The sequence below is a fragment of the Daphnia carinata genome, chromosome 6 (assembly GCF_022539665.2).
Source record: "Daphnia carinata strain CSIRO-1 chromosome 6, CSIRO_AGI_Dcar_HiC_V3, whole genome shotgun sequence".
Classification (NCBI taxonomy): domain Eukaryota; kingdom Metazoa; phylum Arthropoda; class Branchiopoda; order Diplostraca; family Daphniidae; genus Daphnia; species Daphnia carinata.
The window spans coordinates 10,613,160-10,631,223 of record NC_081336.1 but is presented as its reverse complement, the minus strand read 5'-3'; the positions used below and the strand labels follow the sequence as shown (position 1 = coordinate 10,631,223).

General features: G+C 39.6%; 2 protein-coding genes and 1 pseudogene across 2 annotated transcripts; all 3 read left to right on the top strand.

Annotated features, from left to right (window-relative positions):
- LOC130697633 (uncharacterized) lies at nt 1-575 on the top strand. The gene is made up of 2 exons (XM_057520546.2): nt 1-264; nt 324-575. Exons 1-2 carry the CDS (start codon nt 35-37, stop codon nt 562-564), a joined length of 471 nt encoding a protein of 156 aa, XP_057376529.2. The 5' UTR covers nt 1-34; the 3' UTR covers nt 565-575.
- A 10,038-nt stretch (nt 576-10,613) lies between these two features.
- On the top strand, nt 10,614-11,299 carry LOC132088085 (MFS-type transporter SLC18B1-like). The gene is made up of 4 exons (XM_059495778.1): nt 10,614-10,619; nt 10,664-10,823; nt 10,885-11,030; nt 11,099-11,299. The coding sequence occupies exons 1-4, from the start codon at nt 10,614-10,616 to the stop codon at nt 11,297-11,299; spliced, it is 513 nt and encodes a 170-aa protein (XP_059351761.1).
- Nucleotides 11,300-12,715: 1,416 nt separating this feature from the next.
- On the top strand, nt 12,716-17,215 carry LOC130697634 (DNA polymerase delta catalytic subunit-like; annotated as a pseudogene).
- The last annotated feature ends 849 nt before the right edge of the window (nt 17,216-18,064 follow it).

Genomic DNA, 18,064 nt, shown 5'->3' with positions numbered 1-18,064 from the left:
TTCGTTTCTTGCCCTTCGTCGAGCTCCCTTGTGCATGATGGAGTTTGATTTTACATGCGTTGTGTCTCATCGTGCTGCCGTTGATACTGCTTTGTGGATTTTTGAAGTTATAGCGTATCACAAGCCTCATTTGCTCTTCCGAAGATTTCTTCCCACTGATCGAGAACTGTTCTTCAATTCCTATCGGCCATCGATGAGTGTTGAAAATTGTCCTCCTCTTGACTTCGGGTTCCGACGAGTCAGTTCCACCGACCGCTATTATGTGTAAGTCGCAATTGGTTCTTTTCTTAGTATTCCATTTGACTTGTTTTTTCTTTTTCCAGTCAGTTTCCAGGTTATGCTCGCTACCGCGACATTTACCCGGTCCGGTTTGCACGATTGCTCTGGTGGCTCGAGTCTGGTGAGGATATCTATCACCGCAACTGTCGTTCATCGCTCTTCTTCAATGAACAATTGCAGGAAGAATTCCATCACTCAGTGGCAATGCAGAACGTACACCGTCTTCTCCGTCGGCTTTTGATTGGCACCGATCTTATGCTGGTTAGTTCCTTGTATTTCCAGTAGAATACACAACTTTAAAGGTTGGTTGTCTATGGACGTTTTTTTTTTTTTTTTTTTTTTTTTTTTTTAAAGGTTTGGCTAGGTACAAATGATAGGTAGGTTTATTAGTTACATAGATGCTACAAATTTTACGTTTAACATCGCATATAAATTTGTTTCTACTTGTGGTTACAAATTTCATTTTTGGGGTGCAATGAGGCATCCGTCATTCCAACAGAGTCCCTTACCCGGAATGATTTGTGTATCATTATGGATATGTGACAGCATGGGAATTTCTTGCTCGTGATTGTTAGTGTTATTTTTCTTTTTACACAAATTGAAGATTGTAGCAAATGGTATAAATGCAATGCAGACATATCCAATCAAGATTGTTACAGCTATTACACTCACTGCTAGTATTCCATACTTAAATATGGAAACCCAATTGGATATATCCCAGAAATCAACCTGGGCCTTGTTATCTAAGACTAATCCAGAAAGTGAATTAGTATTAGATAGTTGTACTCTACCAATTAATTCCGTTAAAACATTTAATTGTTCTACGTTATTTGGCTCATACATCGAATGATGCTGAGGCAAATAATCGTACGTTTTTAGAGGTAATTCCTCAAATGCTGTAATCAATTTTAGTTTTACCACATGAATTGATGGTTCTTGGAGTTTCCATTCTCCATTTATCCATGTATAGGTTTTATCGTTGAAATTTACATATTGACCGTTCCAGAAACAATCCTGGAAAGGATGAAGTGACCAACCATCCTTTCCAACAGTGAAATTGGTTTTCGGGTCTGCCTGAAAAAATGGCTGATAGCCGCACTGTGTTTGTACAGCGGCCATCTTTACAGGTACAATTTCACATTTCTGTAAAATTAAACTTTTTCCGTTTCCGGTTATTCTACTACATGTATCTAGATTTAGTGCACGGGCTGCAAGCAGTCCATTTGTTTGTGCTAAAACCATAGCTTGATTACGCTGTAGTGAAGTAATTTTGCAATATAATTGACGGACTTCGTTGGCCAATTGTGATTCGTGTTTGATCGCCTGCCCTTCCATGTACTGGCGATTTTCAATGTCTAGCAACGTCCTAACGCTATCTGTTAATTGAGTTTTTGTCTCGTTGCCTTTGGTGTTCAAAACTTCACCAGAATCATTTTGTTCAATTAACCTTTCTTGTCTTCTTTTGTTTCTCTCTTCCCTTCTATTCGAAATGGTAGTCACCTCTTCTATTCTGTCTATTGGAAAAAATGGGGTTGCAAGGGTTCTTTGGAAAATCCATTCTTGCAACTTTTGTGAGGAATCGCAGGGAAGTGCTCGCACCGTCTTGTCTTCGTAAAATGGAACTAGACAAAATGGATTGTCCTTTAAGGCAAATTGCCTGTCAATCTCATTGTAGTTCCATAACATTCTATTACTAAATTCACTGTCGCATGACTGCGCCGTCATCGGCGTAACACAAGTGTTGGTTGTGAGAATTCTTAGTTTCCCATTTACGTAGCCGAAATCCTGTTTAGGGTAACCTTCGATAGAGCTACTTTGGTTACAAAACAGTAACGTGAGAGTCTGTTGTTCCGATATAGTTAGACAGTAATCCAAATTGGTGGTGGGCTGAATTTTACCGTATAAAGTTGGTGGATTAAACGGTATGTGGTCACTCATTTTGTCGAACTTGCGTGTGCGATTCCTATCCCATCTAGTTACTTGTGGCCCTCTTTGTTCTTGTATTTCCCCATCTATTGCCTCATTGGATGATTCTAGAATTTCTAGTAACCATATTTGGTTCACGTTACCATTCTCACACGGTGTAACAGTTACAGGATAATCCAGTGTTATGTTTACGGTTAAGCAATTACCTGTGTGAGCTTGAATCATATGGAAAGGAACTAATCCAAATGTCATCGGGTTGGGTTCTAATGACCATACATCCGTCGGGTTATTTAGTTCATCTAAACTACTACCGCATTTCTTGACTCCCGTGTTGTTTTCTGTAAATTGGTGAATGCAATGCTCGAGATAGCTTTGCATTACCATCCCATTAGCAAGAAATTTGAAAGCTTGACCGTTGGTTATCACCTTCTGCGTTTCTTTTTCAATTGACAGGGTGGTGTCGAATGCACAAGTTGGGGTCGAGAATTTTCCACTGCGTGGCATGTACGCCAAACAACGACTAGGATCGCTAGCTAACATTAATAATCCTATCACTTCTCTATCATAGCTTCTTTTCTGTCGCTTAGGGGTTTCTATAATATCTATGTAGGAATCGGGTAACCCGATTACCGGATAGACGGTTATGTTCGTGCAGATTTGCGTTTTGTTAGCAGATATGATAAATTCTAACTGAGCTGCATGATCTTCTATCCTATTTTGTTTCTTACTTTTCGTTAAGTTACCTCTACCTTGAAATACCGAATTTATTTCACAGGTGGGTTCTTTTGCATCTGGTGCTTTCCAAACGATCGTTAGTTCATTATGATTCGAAAATTCTGCCTTACTAGAATTCGCTATTATACCAAACGGTGACTTTACTGGGCAATCGTGACAATCCTTTGATAACTGAACTATTTGAGTTACACAATTCTTAGTTGTGTAGACCTGTGTTGTCATCCAGTGACCTTCTCCCTCAGGCTCCTGGAGGTATTTAAATGTTTTTCCGTCCTTTACCATCGGGCTATTCACGCATGTATTTGGATACTGTGCCGTGTTCCAGCATTCATTAGCACTAACTTTTAAAATTTGCTTCTTAAAAATAGTGTCATGACTTAAAAGGAAATTAGTGGATATTTCTTTGGTTGACAACCACTGGGTGCATGCGTACCCTTCCCATGTTATGGGTTCTTTGTTTTTGGTTAGGAATCGGTAATTGATTTTAGTTGGAATTTCTACTGGTTCAGGGTGTGAACAGTAGTCGGGATCGTCTAAATCTAAAATACCTTTAATTACTGGTTGTGAGCAGTTGCAGGTGTCGATGGTTATTGAGTGGGTTATTCCTACAGCTATAATGAAGACGATAGTTGCAATAACGTTCCTCATCTGTAATTACATTTCCGTAATGAGTCTTTGTGGCTGTTTGATTGCTTGTCTTAGCGATCTTCTAACAGGTATTCCGATATCATCCTGCCTTTTCCGTCTCACTCTAGGTTGCTTAATTTGTGCTTTACCGCTTTCGGTCGGTAACTGTGCTGTTTCTTGCCGATTGCTATCTTCCCCTTCTGTTGCTTGTCTTACAGCGGTTGCTGCTGTCTCTCCTTGACATTGGATACTCAATTCCCTTTCCCTACTTTCAATTTCTATTTCACTCTGTGTTTCTCTTTCTTCGTTTTCTGATTCCCTCCTAGGGTTACGTTCTACGCTGTTACCTTCTTCCCTTTCTTTAGTTACGTTTTCCGCGTCTTCCTTGCTTTTCCATTTCTTGAGGCGATTCACATGCACAACCATAGTATGGTTTTCTGTTGTTCTCCTGATTAGGTAATTCAAATCAGACAACTTATCTACGATAGTGAAAGGTCCATCCCAACGCATATAAAATTTACCTGTTTGTGGCTTCATTTCTTTCAATAGCACTAAGTCTCCTGGCTCAAACGAGCATTCCTTCGATGAACGATCGTAATTCACCTTTTGTCTTGACTGTGCTACGATTAGCTTACTTTTGGCTAATTCTAAAGCTTCGTGCCATTGTTGCGTATAAATGTTGTTTTGATCCTCTAGAAGCCTATTTCTCATCGGGGGTCTTAAGTCCGATGGTTCTAATGCATCTCTGCCTTTTAATAGGTAAAAAGGGGTTTCACCGGTGCTCGAGTGAGGCGTCCGGTTGTAAGCCGCGACTACATAGTCGAGGTGCTCATCCCACAAGGCAGGGTTATGAGCGACATGGGCTGTTAACATGTCCCCTAATGTCCTATTAAATCTCTCAACAGCACCATCTGTTTGCGGGTGGTATGCTGTAGTTCTTAACTGTTTCACACCTAGCTGCTTACACAATTCAGCCATTGCTTGCGATTGGAAGTTCGAACCTCGATCCGTTAGGATCTGCGAGGGTAACCCTTCGTTGTTTACAATGTGCTTAATAAACTTGCGAATGATAGTCTGGGCGGAAACTTCCTTAAGCGCAAGTGCTATAATATATCTCGTTGTGTACTCCATGATTACTAAGATATATTTATTTCCTTTCTCACTTTCTGGAACTGGGCCTACAATATCCATGGCCAATCGTTGCCAGACGTAGTCTGTAACAGGGATTGGTTGGAGTGCAGCTTTACAAGATCCAGAAATCTTTCTTTTCGCACAGGTTAAGCAGTTAAGTACGTGAGTTTTTATATCGTTAGCCATCTTTGGCCAAAAGTATTTATTACTAATGTTTGCGGTTGTTTTTGTTATTCCTAGGTGACCAGCCAATTTGTGGTCGTGATATTGCTCCATAACCTCTTTTTGTAGCGTCGCCGGTACTACGATTTTTCCCTTAGCTGTGGTTAAAAGTCCGCTAGGTAAATATCGAAATTCGTCTTCTGCATCCTTGTTTGCCTTCTCTAAGTTTTTTACTACTTCTTTGCAAAAGGTATCTTCTTGCTGAGCAATTAGCCAGTCGTCAGCTACGATTTGCTGTGATACTACAATATTAACCGGTATTCTGCTCAATGCGTCAGCATTTTGGTGCAGTTTACCAGGCCTATACTGAATTTCCATCTCAAATTGTTGCAAGAATAAGAACCATCTGGCCAATCTTCCTGTTGGCTCCCTGACTTTTTGGATGTATTGCAGAGGCCTATGGTCGGTCACTATTACAAAGTTAGTGCCGTATAGGTAATGGAAAAATGCTTTTACTGAGTGAATAATCGCATACGCTTCCTTCTCTGTGGTACACCATTTTAGTTGAACATCAGTTAGATGCTTAGAGGTGTATGCAATAGGGTGTTCTAGAGACTTATTCCATTCGTCTGTCGACTCTTCTATTACTCTTGAATCATTTATTGATTCCTCACTGGGCCCTGGGTTGGCATTTGGATGTGGCATCTGAGAGAGGATTCCGCCTACTCCATACCCGCACGCATCCGTGTGTAAGATGAAAGGGCGCGCGAAATCAGGATATGCGAGGGTAGGGGCGGAACATAAACATTCCTTGATGCCTTCAAAAGCGCTTGTTTCCTCCTGCCCCCATTGCCATGGTACTGTGCTCCTCGTGAGCCGTGTTAGTACATGGACTTTGTTGGCGAACTGATCTATGAACCGTCTATAGTAATTTGCGAGTCCTAGGAATGCTCTGACTTGGTCCGGGTTTTTTGGTGCCGGATATTTTTTACCACTTTTATCTTGTTTGGGTCTACCATGACTCCTTTTTGTGACACTATGTGCCCAAGATATTCTACCGCGTTAGCTGCAAATTTGCACTTTTGAATTTTGACTTTAAGTCCATTTGCTTGTAAAAGGCGAAACGTCGAGGTCAGATGCTGTACGTGTTTGGCCATGCTGGTGCTGTATACAATGATGTCATCAATATATACCATTACGCACTTGCCAATTAACGTTCGAAGAACAATTTCCATTGTCCTCTGGAACGTGCTCGGCGCGTTGCATAGACCAAACGGCATCCTTATATACTCAAAGTGTCCCATTTCTGCTGTAAATGCGGTTTTATGAATATCTTCCTCAGCTATCTCGATTTGCCAGTACCCACTGAACAAATCGAGTGTTGAGAAAAATTTCGCTCCGTGTAGCAAGTTCAATGTATCGTCTATTCGTGGTAGAGGATACCGATCCTTGACTGTCACTGCGTTTAAGTCCCTATAGTCTACGCAAAATCGTAGTTCTCCTGATTTCTTCTTTACCATCACTATTGATGCCCTAAAAGCGCTATGGCTTTCTCGGATGATGTTGTATTTCAACATTTCTTCGATTTGCTGCTTAGCTATCGGTTTAATAGCTGCTGGCATTCTATAGGTTCCTCTCATTTTTGGGTTTCCCGTAGTTACTATCTTATGCTTGAGTACATTTGTTCGTCCTAGTTCTATCAACTGGGATGCGAAAACTGATTTGTGGTTATGTAATACTTGCTCCATTTCTAGTCTGTCTTTCCCTTTCAGGTGTGACAGTTCAAAGGTTACTGTTTGGCTTTCCTTAATGCTATATATAGGTATATTAATTTTCTTAAGGCTAATTACAGATTCTACTCCGTTTACAGATAATGTTAGTGTTTTATTAGCTATATCTAATTTTGTTTTGTACTTTTTGAAGAAATCTAGTCCTAAAATACATCCTTCTTGTGTTTCAGGCAACACGAAGAAGTCATGCTCTAGTCTGCAATTTGGTGTTAATTTAAGACTTAATTTGAAACATCCCAATGGGTGCATGATGTTTCCTGACGCTGATTCAAACAACTGACTAGGTTTAGTTTCTAATTCAGTTACGATCGCTTTATGAGGTAATAAGGCAAATCTCTCAGATGAAATAATACTAGCTGCTGCACCTGTGTCGATTAAAGCTTGTGCTTTCTGATTACTAAATTCCACGGGTATCCTAATTAATCTACATGTTTGTTTAATCTTTCCTATTCCGTTTTTGATTGGAACCTTCTCGGATTTTTTGTCCGACAATTTTTCGCTATATGTCCTATGTTGAGACATCTATGACAAGTAGTAGTGTTTTCTCTGTTATTACCACTTAATCCTTGTTTTCTCGCTAGCTCTGCCGATGGGTGAGGGCTCTTGGATCTTGGACGCTCGTCGTAACGCCTTGTCCGAGAATCGAGTCTCTCCCTATTCTGATACCTCTTGTCCTGGTATCGTTCTTTACCGTATGACCGTTCACGCGACTCGGACCGGTTCCTGTCGTACGATCTGTTACGGTTGTAAGAGTGATCTCTACGGTCTCTACTATACGAATTATCCCTAGATCGCTGTCGATCTTCCCATTTAACGTTATTATATCTTGACGAATCCCTACCTTGCTTATAGGTGTCAATATTGTTTACGGACCAATCTTGTCCCGATTTCGACGCTGTACCTGACAGATTTAATTTCGTTAGGTTGTTTTTTAACTCTTCTAATTCCAGTTTTGTTTGAGTTAATTCAGCTTCTATATCTCTAGTCGGTTTCGGTGCTTCAAATTTGAATATCGGTTTTAGTTCTAGTGCCTGTGTGTTGTAGGCGATTTCTTCTGACTCTAACGCTGCTTGTTTGAAATTTTGCCAGTTTGGGGTGCTAGGGTATTTATTATGGAATAGAATTGTCTTGATGGTTGGCAGCAATCCATCTAGTAACATTTTGATTAGTGTATCATCTTTAAGAGCTGTTAGTTCAGCGCTTTCTGCTTGTTCCTCATCGCCTTCCTTGTAGATCGCACTATATGCCTGTGTTATTTTATCAATAAAATGTCTAACGGGTTGGTTAGGTGATTGTTTTACTGACAGTAGTTTCGATTTCTGTTTGGCTTTATCCGCGGGATGTTTGAAATGTTCCTTTAATGCATTCCGCCAATCGCTATACGATTCTCTCGGTGCTACCCGTAGTCTATCGATATGCCATTGCAATGCTGTCCCCTTTAACCTTGTGGCTAAAATCTTTTTGGTGGATTCCCTCGGCCATTCGTGAATCGTTGCTATTGCCTCCGCATCTCTTAACCATACTCCTATCGGTTGGTCGTTCACATTGCCACTATAAATAGGAATGTTCTGTGTTTCGTCTCTACGTGTAATGGCTACTGCTAATGCTCGTATATCATCGTTTGCTGTCATTCTTGGTGTTTCGTTAGTTGTATCGGTTTCGATAGCCGGTTGTGTTAGTTGTTCTAAGAGTGTCAGGTTGTTTTTATTTAGTTGCTCTATGCTTCCTTTAAGATAATTGTTTTCGGTATCTAGTTTAGCTGCTCGCTCCGCTGCCTGTTTCGCTAACTGGAGTGCTTGTCCTAGTTCCGTTAATTCGTTTTCCAATGACACGATTTTCCTATTCTGTATGGCCAGGGTGTGTTGTGCTATCTCCAACTCGTTTGTGCTTGCGGCACTCGCGATTGTTTGTTGTAGCCTTCTAAACTTTTCTTCTAACGACTGATTAGCCGTTTGTAACGTTGATATTTCTATTGTTTGCTTAGTTTGCTTATCGTGTAAGGTTGTTTCGTTAATCTGGCTAATGTTCAAATTGTGCTTAAGTTGATTGTTTTCTGTTTGTAGGTTAACAAATTTGCTTGTCTGGTCAATTTGTTCCTGTCTTAGAAATTCCAACTCTGCCTGTTTGGTTTTTATTGTATCGTTTAGATGCGAAATTTCCTGATTCTTATCTGTTATATGTACTATTAATTTCTTATGTTCTACCTGTAAGGCGTTAATTTCTTTTTCCTGATCAATGCTTTTTGTTTCAAGAGCTTTGGAACTTAATTGTAGTTTCTCGAATTCTATTTGGATGTTACTGTATTTATTCAATAAGGTTGTTCCTTCTCCAATTAGTTGGCTTTCCCTTTCTTTCAATTTCTCTAATTCCTGTTGAAGCTTTTTCTTGTCCTTAATTAACTTGGTTTTAACTGATGTGTGTTCGGTTTCTACTTTTCTTATGGTTGATTCTAAGATTTGAACGTCCTGGGTCTTTTTTACTAGGGTGGTTATTAGGTTGGTTTTTTCTCCTTGCGTTTGCTCTAACTGTTGGGTTAAGCTGGTTGCTTGATATTCGATGGTTTGTTGCTGGATAGTAGCTGTCTGTAGTAAGGCTAAACCTTGATTTTCAAGCTCTTGTATTTTTGTTTCAGCCGCGATTAGTTTTTCCGAAATTAATTTATACTCTAAGTCTTTATCTTTTAGGCGTGTTTTTAGCTGTTTGGTTGTTGCTTTATCTTTAGCTGCTTCTAGTTCTAATTTATACTGATTAATTGTTTGATGAATCTCTATTAGTGCAGTTTTTAGAATATCCCTCTCCTCTACTAGCTTATTTCTCTTTTTACTGGGTAGATTCTCTGTAGAATGATATTTCGTTAATTGTTTCTCCTCGTCGCTGTCCCTTGGGCTACTTTCAGCGCTTCTAGTTCTTTATTGAAAAGGTACAATACGAACTTCTGCTATTTCACTCTTCTGCTCGTTTTCTAAACTGGGATATACTTTTTGGGTTGTACGCTTAGTATCTACTACGCTTCGTCTTGTAGGACGATCTTTTACTTCTACAGTTTCTTCTACTGGGGCTGACGGCTTGTATATATCTATTGCTAAGTTGTCAGATGACATTTAGGTGACTTACCCTTGTAGCGGGGAGTTCTAGACGATTTCCGGTCGTCTGCGATGTTTAAGTGGGTAGACCTGCTGGTCTGCTGCTGGGAGTCCGGGGTCGTCGGATTTGAACAAAGTTCAAAACTGGACACGTTCACCAAATGTAATGTTTAACTTGTAAATGACTTTCAACTCAGCTTACTAATTACTAAGTGTATTTTCACAAGACTAACAAGACTAATCACAGGTGTAATGTAAGATTCTCTAAAACTCTACTACACTTCAACGCTCTGGACACAGACACACACTGTACTATAACGCACTAAACTCAGACCCCAGAGCCCCCTTCTTGTCACAGCTTTTATCAGTTAATATGAGGTCACTCTTGACGTCAATGATCACGTGAAGACGAACTGATCGTAGAGGTGAAGAGCTGACTGATACTGGTTTGGCGTGGGAAGGCTCCGTGAGGATGAAGAACTGTTTGATACTAGTTCGCCGTGGAATCATCCAAGGCTGGAATCTATTAATTAGCTAAGCTAACTAATTGGTGGCGTTCTTCGGTATATGTCCTCATCACAAGCTAAAAGTTAGTGGCGTTCGGTTCACCTTTGTTTCTGGAGTTTTCATTGGAGGTATTTGCTGCTTATTATCGGGGTGAGTAGTAAATTACACAAAAAAAACGCAAAAGCTGGGTTTTAATCAGTAAACTTTAAAAGCTTTTTAGAGTATTTCCCTCCCGGGGGTTCATTCGTCGTAATATCTATATTGTTCCGCGTCATTCACGCTACCGGAAACGCTGGAACAATTACGGCGACGTTTACGTACACTGGTGTGGAGTTTCCCAATTCCGTTGCCAAAATCTTTGTAAGATTCACTAATGCAGGTTTAGCGTTCGCTGTTCAATTTCTACCATTGTTCTAATTTTAGAATCTTACAAGAACCATGATGAACATTGCCCAGCTTGCTGGTCCTATAGTCGGCGGTGCATTGTACGAAGTCGGTGGTGTTAAGACTCCCTTTATCCTCATGGGCGGAATTCAAACTTTTATGGCCTTTATGGCATTACCCTTTCTTCCCGATTATGACGGTAAATTAGTTCAAAATGTTGTACGTCACCAGTCTTCTCATCTCGTTTCTCAACATTTTAGTGTCACAGTATGACGAGGGATCGACTAAAACTCAATCGCCATTGGCTATTTTGTGTATTCCATCCATTTGGATCCCGTTCTTCACGTTCATCGTATCGACATGTCGAACGGGTTCCTCTCGATCAACCTTGAACCGCAAGTGTTGCGTACGGTATGTTTTCCGACTTGGCGTTATTATTAATTTCTTTAGAATCATTTTATGTTTTGTTTGCAGTTTGATTTGACACCATTTTACGTGGGTATCTTTTTCGAACTGAAAGACGGTGCCAACAGTATAGCCAGCCCTATTTGGGGATACTTGTGCGATCGCCGTGGACCTGTGAAGCTCTGCCTTTTTTCCAGTACCATGATCGTAGCCTTGTCCATATTTTTACGGGCGCCTTTTCGCTTCGTTCCTATTGATCGGTACTTTTGATTTCAATTCTAAAGTTCAAACCGTTTAACTAGTATCATTGTTTGATTTTATTTTAGAAATCTAGCTGTTGTCGGTATCGCATTGGCACAAAGTGGAGTTGCGTTTGCAGGGCAACAAGTTTCGGGGGTCGTTGATGCCATGAGAGAAGCTATGTAAGCCACATTTTAAAAAATCAATTTACTGTACCAGTATTCATTTCTTTTTTTTTTTTTTTTTTCGTTTTGATAATAGACATGCTGGTTATCCGGATAATCCCAGTACTCACGGGCTTGTTGCCGGTATATGGTCGTCTCTTAGTGGTGCTGGGCGTTTTGTTTCACGCGCTGGGACTGGCATTTTAGTGGACCACATTGGTTTCCAAATGACGGCTGTCGTCGTCTTCTCTGTCCAAATTACAGTGTTAAGTTTTATGCAAAAATGACTATTAACAAATAATTAGATGTATTGTTTATTTCCTTCTATAGGGACTAGCAACCATTTGCTTCATGTTACCAAAGTGCAAGAAAGGGGACGGCAAATCCGACGGGGATGACATGACAGTGGATGCCATATCTACGAGGACAACATCGTTTACTTATTCCGTCGTGGATGTCGGTGAGTTTCCATGATTAACTATTTCTCAGCCCGAATCTCCAGCCGAGTCCGGCCACACCTCGAAATGCTGCCCGAATCTATTGATGAATCGACGGAAAGCTGCGTGAACAATACATTCCAGAAGCTGTGACATGCGATGAAAAGGAACTGTTTAAGGGGATCGTCTGTGGGGAACACTTTAACAATTTTGATAAAGTCGTCCTCCAGGTAAACCATTTTTCGAAACAGTAGTTTATGTTTTGAAAATATCTATTTGGATTTGCTTTAGGTTACAGAAAAAGATGTACCTCGATAAATAACATCATTCGAAGAAGCCGGCCTGCGCCTACTACTACTTCAAAACATTAAGATTGCTGGCTACATAAAATCAACACCTATACAGAAAGCTTCAGTTGCAGATATTCTTGCCAAAAGAGATTTGATTACTTGTGCTGTCACGGGCTCCGGCAAAACGGTAATCCAATTAATGAACGCTGTGTAATTTTGAAACCTTGATGCCTTCGTACTAACTTGATTCGAATGGGTCGATATGAACTGGGTAAGTTGAGGTAAAAGTAATTTTGAGTGGGCACGTCTGTGATTGCGACTACGAAAAGGTCCAATTGCATTTAAGATACTCAAGAAACCCTTCGTGACATTCGTTGATTAAGTCATCTAAAATTTCACATTTTTTCATATAGGCGGCGTACTTGGTACCGTTTATGAACATATTGTTAGAACAAGGTGTTTCTGGTGCATACCCGCCATGGTTCAAAAGCCAGAAGTTGTAATTGTCGCACGCACTCGTGAATTTTCGATTCAAATTCACCGCGGGGCGTGTAAATTCTCCTACAATTCGGTTTTAAAATCTGTCATATATCAAGGAACTGTCACGAGCCATCATCGGTCAAATCTTCAAGCTGGGTGCAATACTCTTGTCGCGACCGCGGGGCGACTCGAGGATTTTCTCAATTAGTGTCACGTCAGGTAATCTATGGTAACACAGATTCCGTAATGGTGAAATTCGGTGTACCCACGGTGGCCGAAGCCATGGAATTAGGCCGAGAAGCTGCCGCATTTGTGTCGGCAAAATTTGTCAAACCCATTAATTTGGAATTCGAAAAAGTCTATTACCCCTATTTATTGATCAACGAAAAGAGGTAATTACGGTTCTGATTTATAAAGACTTGTTAGATGAGATACCAGTTGCACTGTCTGTTTCTGTCTTCACAGGTATCCAGGATTGTATTGGACCAAACCTGAAAAGTTTGACAAAATGGATTGTAAGGGTTTAGAAACTGTTCGTCGTGATAATTGTCAACTCGTTGCCAATCTTATCAATAGCTGGTCTGCAGAAAAGTTTGATTGATCGGTAAACAAAAAGTCATCAGTTTTAGTATTCAAAGTTTTTTATTTTCTCTTAGAGATCCGGGTGGAGCACTAGAATACGCCAAACAATCTATTTTCGACTTGCTGCGCAACAAAGTCGATATCTCACTTCTGATGATTACCAAGGTAGGGCGTAACTATGTTTTGGAATACTGTGATTTTATCCGTTTGCTTTCTTTTATTAAAAAGGAGCTGACTAAAACAGATAAAGACTACGCCAGCAAACAGGCACATGTGGAACTAGCTCACAAGATGCGTAAGCGAGATGCTGGTACAACCCCAAAATTAGGGGATCGAGTTCCGTATGTCATTATCGCAGCCGCTAAAAGTACACCAGCCTACCTCAAGATTCGTCTTTGGATTTCAAATTTCTCATGAACTATTAAGTTTTCATACGTCTTCTTTAGACGGAAAATCCTATTTTTGTAATGGAATACAGCGTACCTATTGATGCCCCATACCATTTGGAAAATCAGTTTTCAAAACCCCTTGTTCGGATTTTGGAACCCATACTTGGATCTAAAGCGGAATCATTGTTGCTACGTAAACATGGACTTATCGCCTTTATTTGCTTGACATAATTGAACGGTTTGTATTCCGTATTGTAGATGGTTACCATACCCGGACGCCTTCATTTTTTACTTCAAAAATTGGTGGATTGGCTAGCTTTACCACACGCAAATCCACCTGTGTTGGATGCAAAACCGTCCTTCCAGACGATAGTGCTGTATGCAAGTAAGTCTAATTTCTGCCTATCTCGGCGATGTTTGTTAAATTTGCTGTTCCAATTTAAACAGATTTTGCAAGCCGAAAGAATCGGAGTTCTACCAGAGGGAAATTGGCCAACTTTATGCTCTCGAAGAGAAGTTTAATCGTTTATGGACAGATTGTCAACGGTGCCAGGGAAGTCTCAACGAAGAGATTCTTTGTTGCAAGTAAATAGTTTGAGTGATATCCTAATCATTTTACATACTTAATACTAATCGTTTGCCACATTTAGCCGAGATTGCCCCATCTATTATATGAGGACAAAAGTTAGAAAAAATCTCACGGAACAGGGTAAACTTATGGAAAGATTCAGCCTACCCTGACAACCTACCGCTCTCGTCAATGATGGTGCATACAGGTAGTGGCTTGGCTTCTGTAAAATAGATTGGAAACAATAAATTACACGACTCATTGTTCAGTAAGTTCCCCATAACCAAAAGATTTTAATAAAAATGGTGTATAGCGCCGTAAGAGTCTCGGAGGGAGCAGGCGGTAAAATACGTGATGTCATGTAATTCCGTATTTTGAAAAACGAAAGTTGATGGCATTAGTAAGTAGATGTATAAGTTATTAGAAAAGTCACGTTGTTGCGAATGATCCAGTCGACGAAACATTGTACGAACCAACGCACATTGATTTAATTAGATTAAGTTCTTAGTCTTTCTGTTGTTTTTTTTTGTGGTTTATTTCAATACCTAGATTTTTTTTCTTCCCATCCCATTAAAAAAATTTTTTTAAATTCAATTAAAGTCTTATTTGTCAAACAAATTATTTGCTTTAGGCTCGTAGGGGGCTAGTCGCTAGGTGGCCCAGGTGCTGTGTTGAGCTGAGCTGCTGATGGCCACATTTATCATGGCGTCGTAGCGGCTAGTTATATCACGGCAGCCGAACGTGGCAGACCTTTATTTTTGTAGGTGAAATCCAAGGGAGGAAATGCAAATGCTCGGCGCCATCTTGTACGAACGATGTGGTCTGGCGGACACCTTACCAAGGTGACCATGCATTACCTTCGAGTGTATTTAAGGTATACCATTTACTTGCTTTGTAAAAGCTAGGTTTTTAACTTGTGCATCGTAACGATTTTGAATTGGGTAAGTTGCAAGTCGGTAGATTTGCTCTGCAGTTTCCCGGATACCAGCACCCTGCTTCGCGAGAACTACTCTACGTTGTTCTGGGGGGCTTAGACGAACATCTGAATCCGATTTTGAAGAAGTCTTGCATCGATGGACACTGACAAAATATAGGTGAAATAGCTACAAATTTTTATTAGCAAGGTTCACTTGTGTTCCAACTCATTTTATTTTTCAGGAAGCTGCACATGAATGTTGGGTATTTTATCATAAGTAGAATACAGATAGATTCTGTAGTAGTAGATCTCTTTAGTTGGCTATTGAAATTGGCTTTGGTTTGTATGGGGTCTGATGAGGTCTCAGTTGCATTTGATCCTACTTGTTATTTATCACTGCCAATGCCAGTCGAAAAGGAAGTACCAGTTGACCTGTATCTGGCTAACGTGGACCTTTTAGCAGAAATTTTTCTGCTTTCAAGGGATTCAAAGAGTTTGTAGAATATTATGTCTCTAGGATTCCACAGTTTTAGGTAATTCAATTGACAAGAAATTTACACTGATTCTTGTTTTATTTTTCTAAAGGCAGATTCTTAATTATAAAGGATTGGGAAAGAAAATTGACGGAGGCTCAGTGCCAAAAAAATTATGGTAGTTGGAATGATTACCGAAGCTCTTCGGATTCGTTTATTTCACTCGTTATGGTATTTAAAGAAAATAAACGTGTACCTGTGTCCCTTTGTATCTGTGACCCGATTTCCTCTTCACTTGCGATAATTCTGCAGCGGGTCATGCAGATACTGTGATCAGCAGAAAAAGTTGGAAGTGCGCTGCACGGAAAGCAAATCTGGGGTAAAAGAAAAAAACTTATTCCAACTAGTAAGCCATTCCCAAATTCAACCAACAAAAAGGTACACAGTGAGATTTGCTTAACAATTATGTTTCTTTAATTGATTTTAAAATTAGGAAAAGGTGGAAGGAAAAACTTCGTTCTCTGGTAGTGTTTTAGTTAAAATCCTTTTTGTGCAAATTCATTTTTGAAATTGTTTACCTCATTTTCGAATGGTTCCGTTCACATTTGTTGTTCATGTGAGATTTTATGTTTACCAGTTACTGCATTATATTGACCACTATTGCAAGATGTTTGTTTAGGAATAACTACTGTTTTGTTTATCTGGAATGTTGTGTGGGAGTCCATCAGGAATTGCTGGTCTGCAGTAAATTTGTTAGGTATATGTTAGCTTTCATCAGCAAAACGTTATGCACTAATTGTGTTTGGTTTTCGTGGTATAGGCTAGGTGATGAAGATCAATGAATCAGAAAATGTTTTGCATGGGTGGTGAATGTTCTGACAGTTTTAACAGTTGTGATGTGGTGTATTTCACTTCCACGCATCATGGTGTTTTTATCTATCAGTTGAATTGTATGGTTAATTTTCTGTTCGTGTAACCTCATTTCCTCTTGAATCATATAGTAGAAATTGGTGACCTGAAACAATGAACATGGAAAAATCACCTGTGCCAACGTTGACGATGTTTGATTGATGAAGTGCTGGAAACTAAAATTAATTTTCTTTACAATTTGGTTTCAGGCTATCTTTATAATTTTTTATTAGTTTTGCGTTTGTTTAGAGTCCGCAAGCTCGTAGCTGATTTCCTCCTTTAGATACCGCCTGTCGACGGTTTGACAGCCTCACACAATTGAACGTATGCCAAAAAGTAATTGATCCAATTTAATGTATGCAATGTATACTAATTACACCATTCAAAACAATATTCCAGGCCAAAGTGAGCTCTTCCGATCAGAAAAGTGACGGCGTATCCATTTAATTGAAAATAGGCACAAGATAACGCACAATTGGCGTTCTTGCCTCAATGGAGAAATTTTTCCGTGGAACTTATGACCGAAATACCATTGCAGCTGTTCAAAAAAAAAAGAAAAGTGTATTATCATGCAGATGTTGACTAGCTAACAATCCAGAGATACGTCAACTTGCGAAATTTCTAGATGTGTGTGAAGCGCAATCAGCATCCTTGTTGAACTGTGAACCCAAATCATGTATTTTCCTAGAAATATCTAGGTTTTTGGATAAATAAATAAAAGTCAGTGAAAAAATGTGATTGTGTGTGAGTGATTCACGATCTAAAAGTATGTTTAAAGAGTTCACATCAATACAGTTCCCGTCTCAAAAAAGCAATATTTTCAATTTTGATGAATTTTTGGAGGTCGGAGAAAAAGGCCCAGACGAAAAAGGCCCGCGAAAAAGGCCCAGACGAAAAAGGCCCATACGAAAAAGGCCCACTTTTTTCCAAATTCAAAAGTGGGCCTTTTTCTCCATTGGACTGGGCCTTTTTCTCCGCTCAATTTTCATTTTCTTACAAACTTTATGTTTGTTTCGAAAATTGTATTTCCCACCTCCTATTCCGTGGAATTTGGAGTGTACAAAGGTTGCTGAAACCGTGATTTTCTTTAAGGTTTGCAGAGATCAAACAATGTTAGCGTTTGTACGCTAGTTAATCTTTGACTATTTATTCGGTTGCAATCTAATTTCGGATTATATTAGTATTTATATATTTCTAATATCCCGTTTAATAAAGTTCATTTTTCACAATTTTTATTTATTGAATTACCATCGCTTTTTTTAATGTAATACAAAAAATAAATGTTTTTCGCACTTAGCCTTGTTCTGTCCACCCTCTTTCATTATTCCCCCAACCCCCAGTCCATCTCCCATATAGCTTCTTTTTGTCGATACTTATGCGATAGGTAAAGACCACTGATTCGTTGGGAATACGGAAACTGAATGAGTTCCTCGGGGCTTTTGTGGTTGCTGGGAACAAAAATATATGTTACCACGAAGACTAGTTTATTATCATTAACATTTGATAAATAATGTTTATAGGAATAATATTACAAACTTAAATTATCGTCTGAGGCAAGGACCAAAACAAAGATTATGTAATTCAATA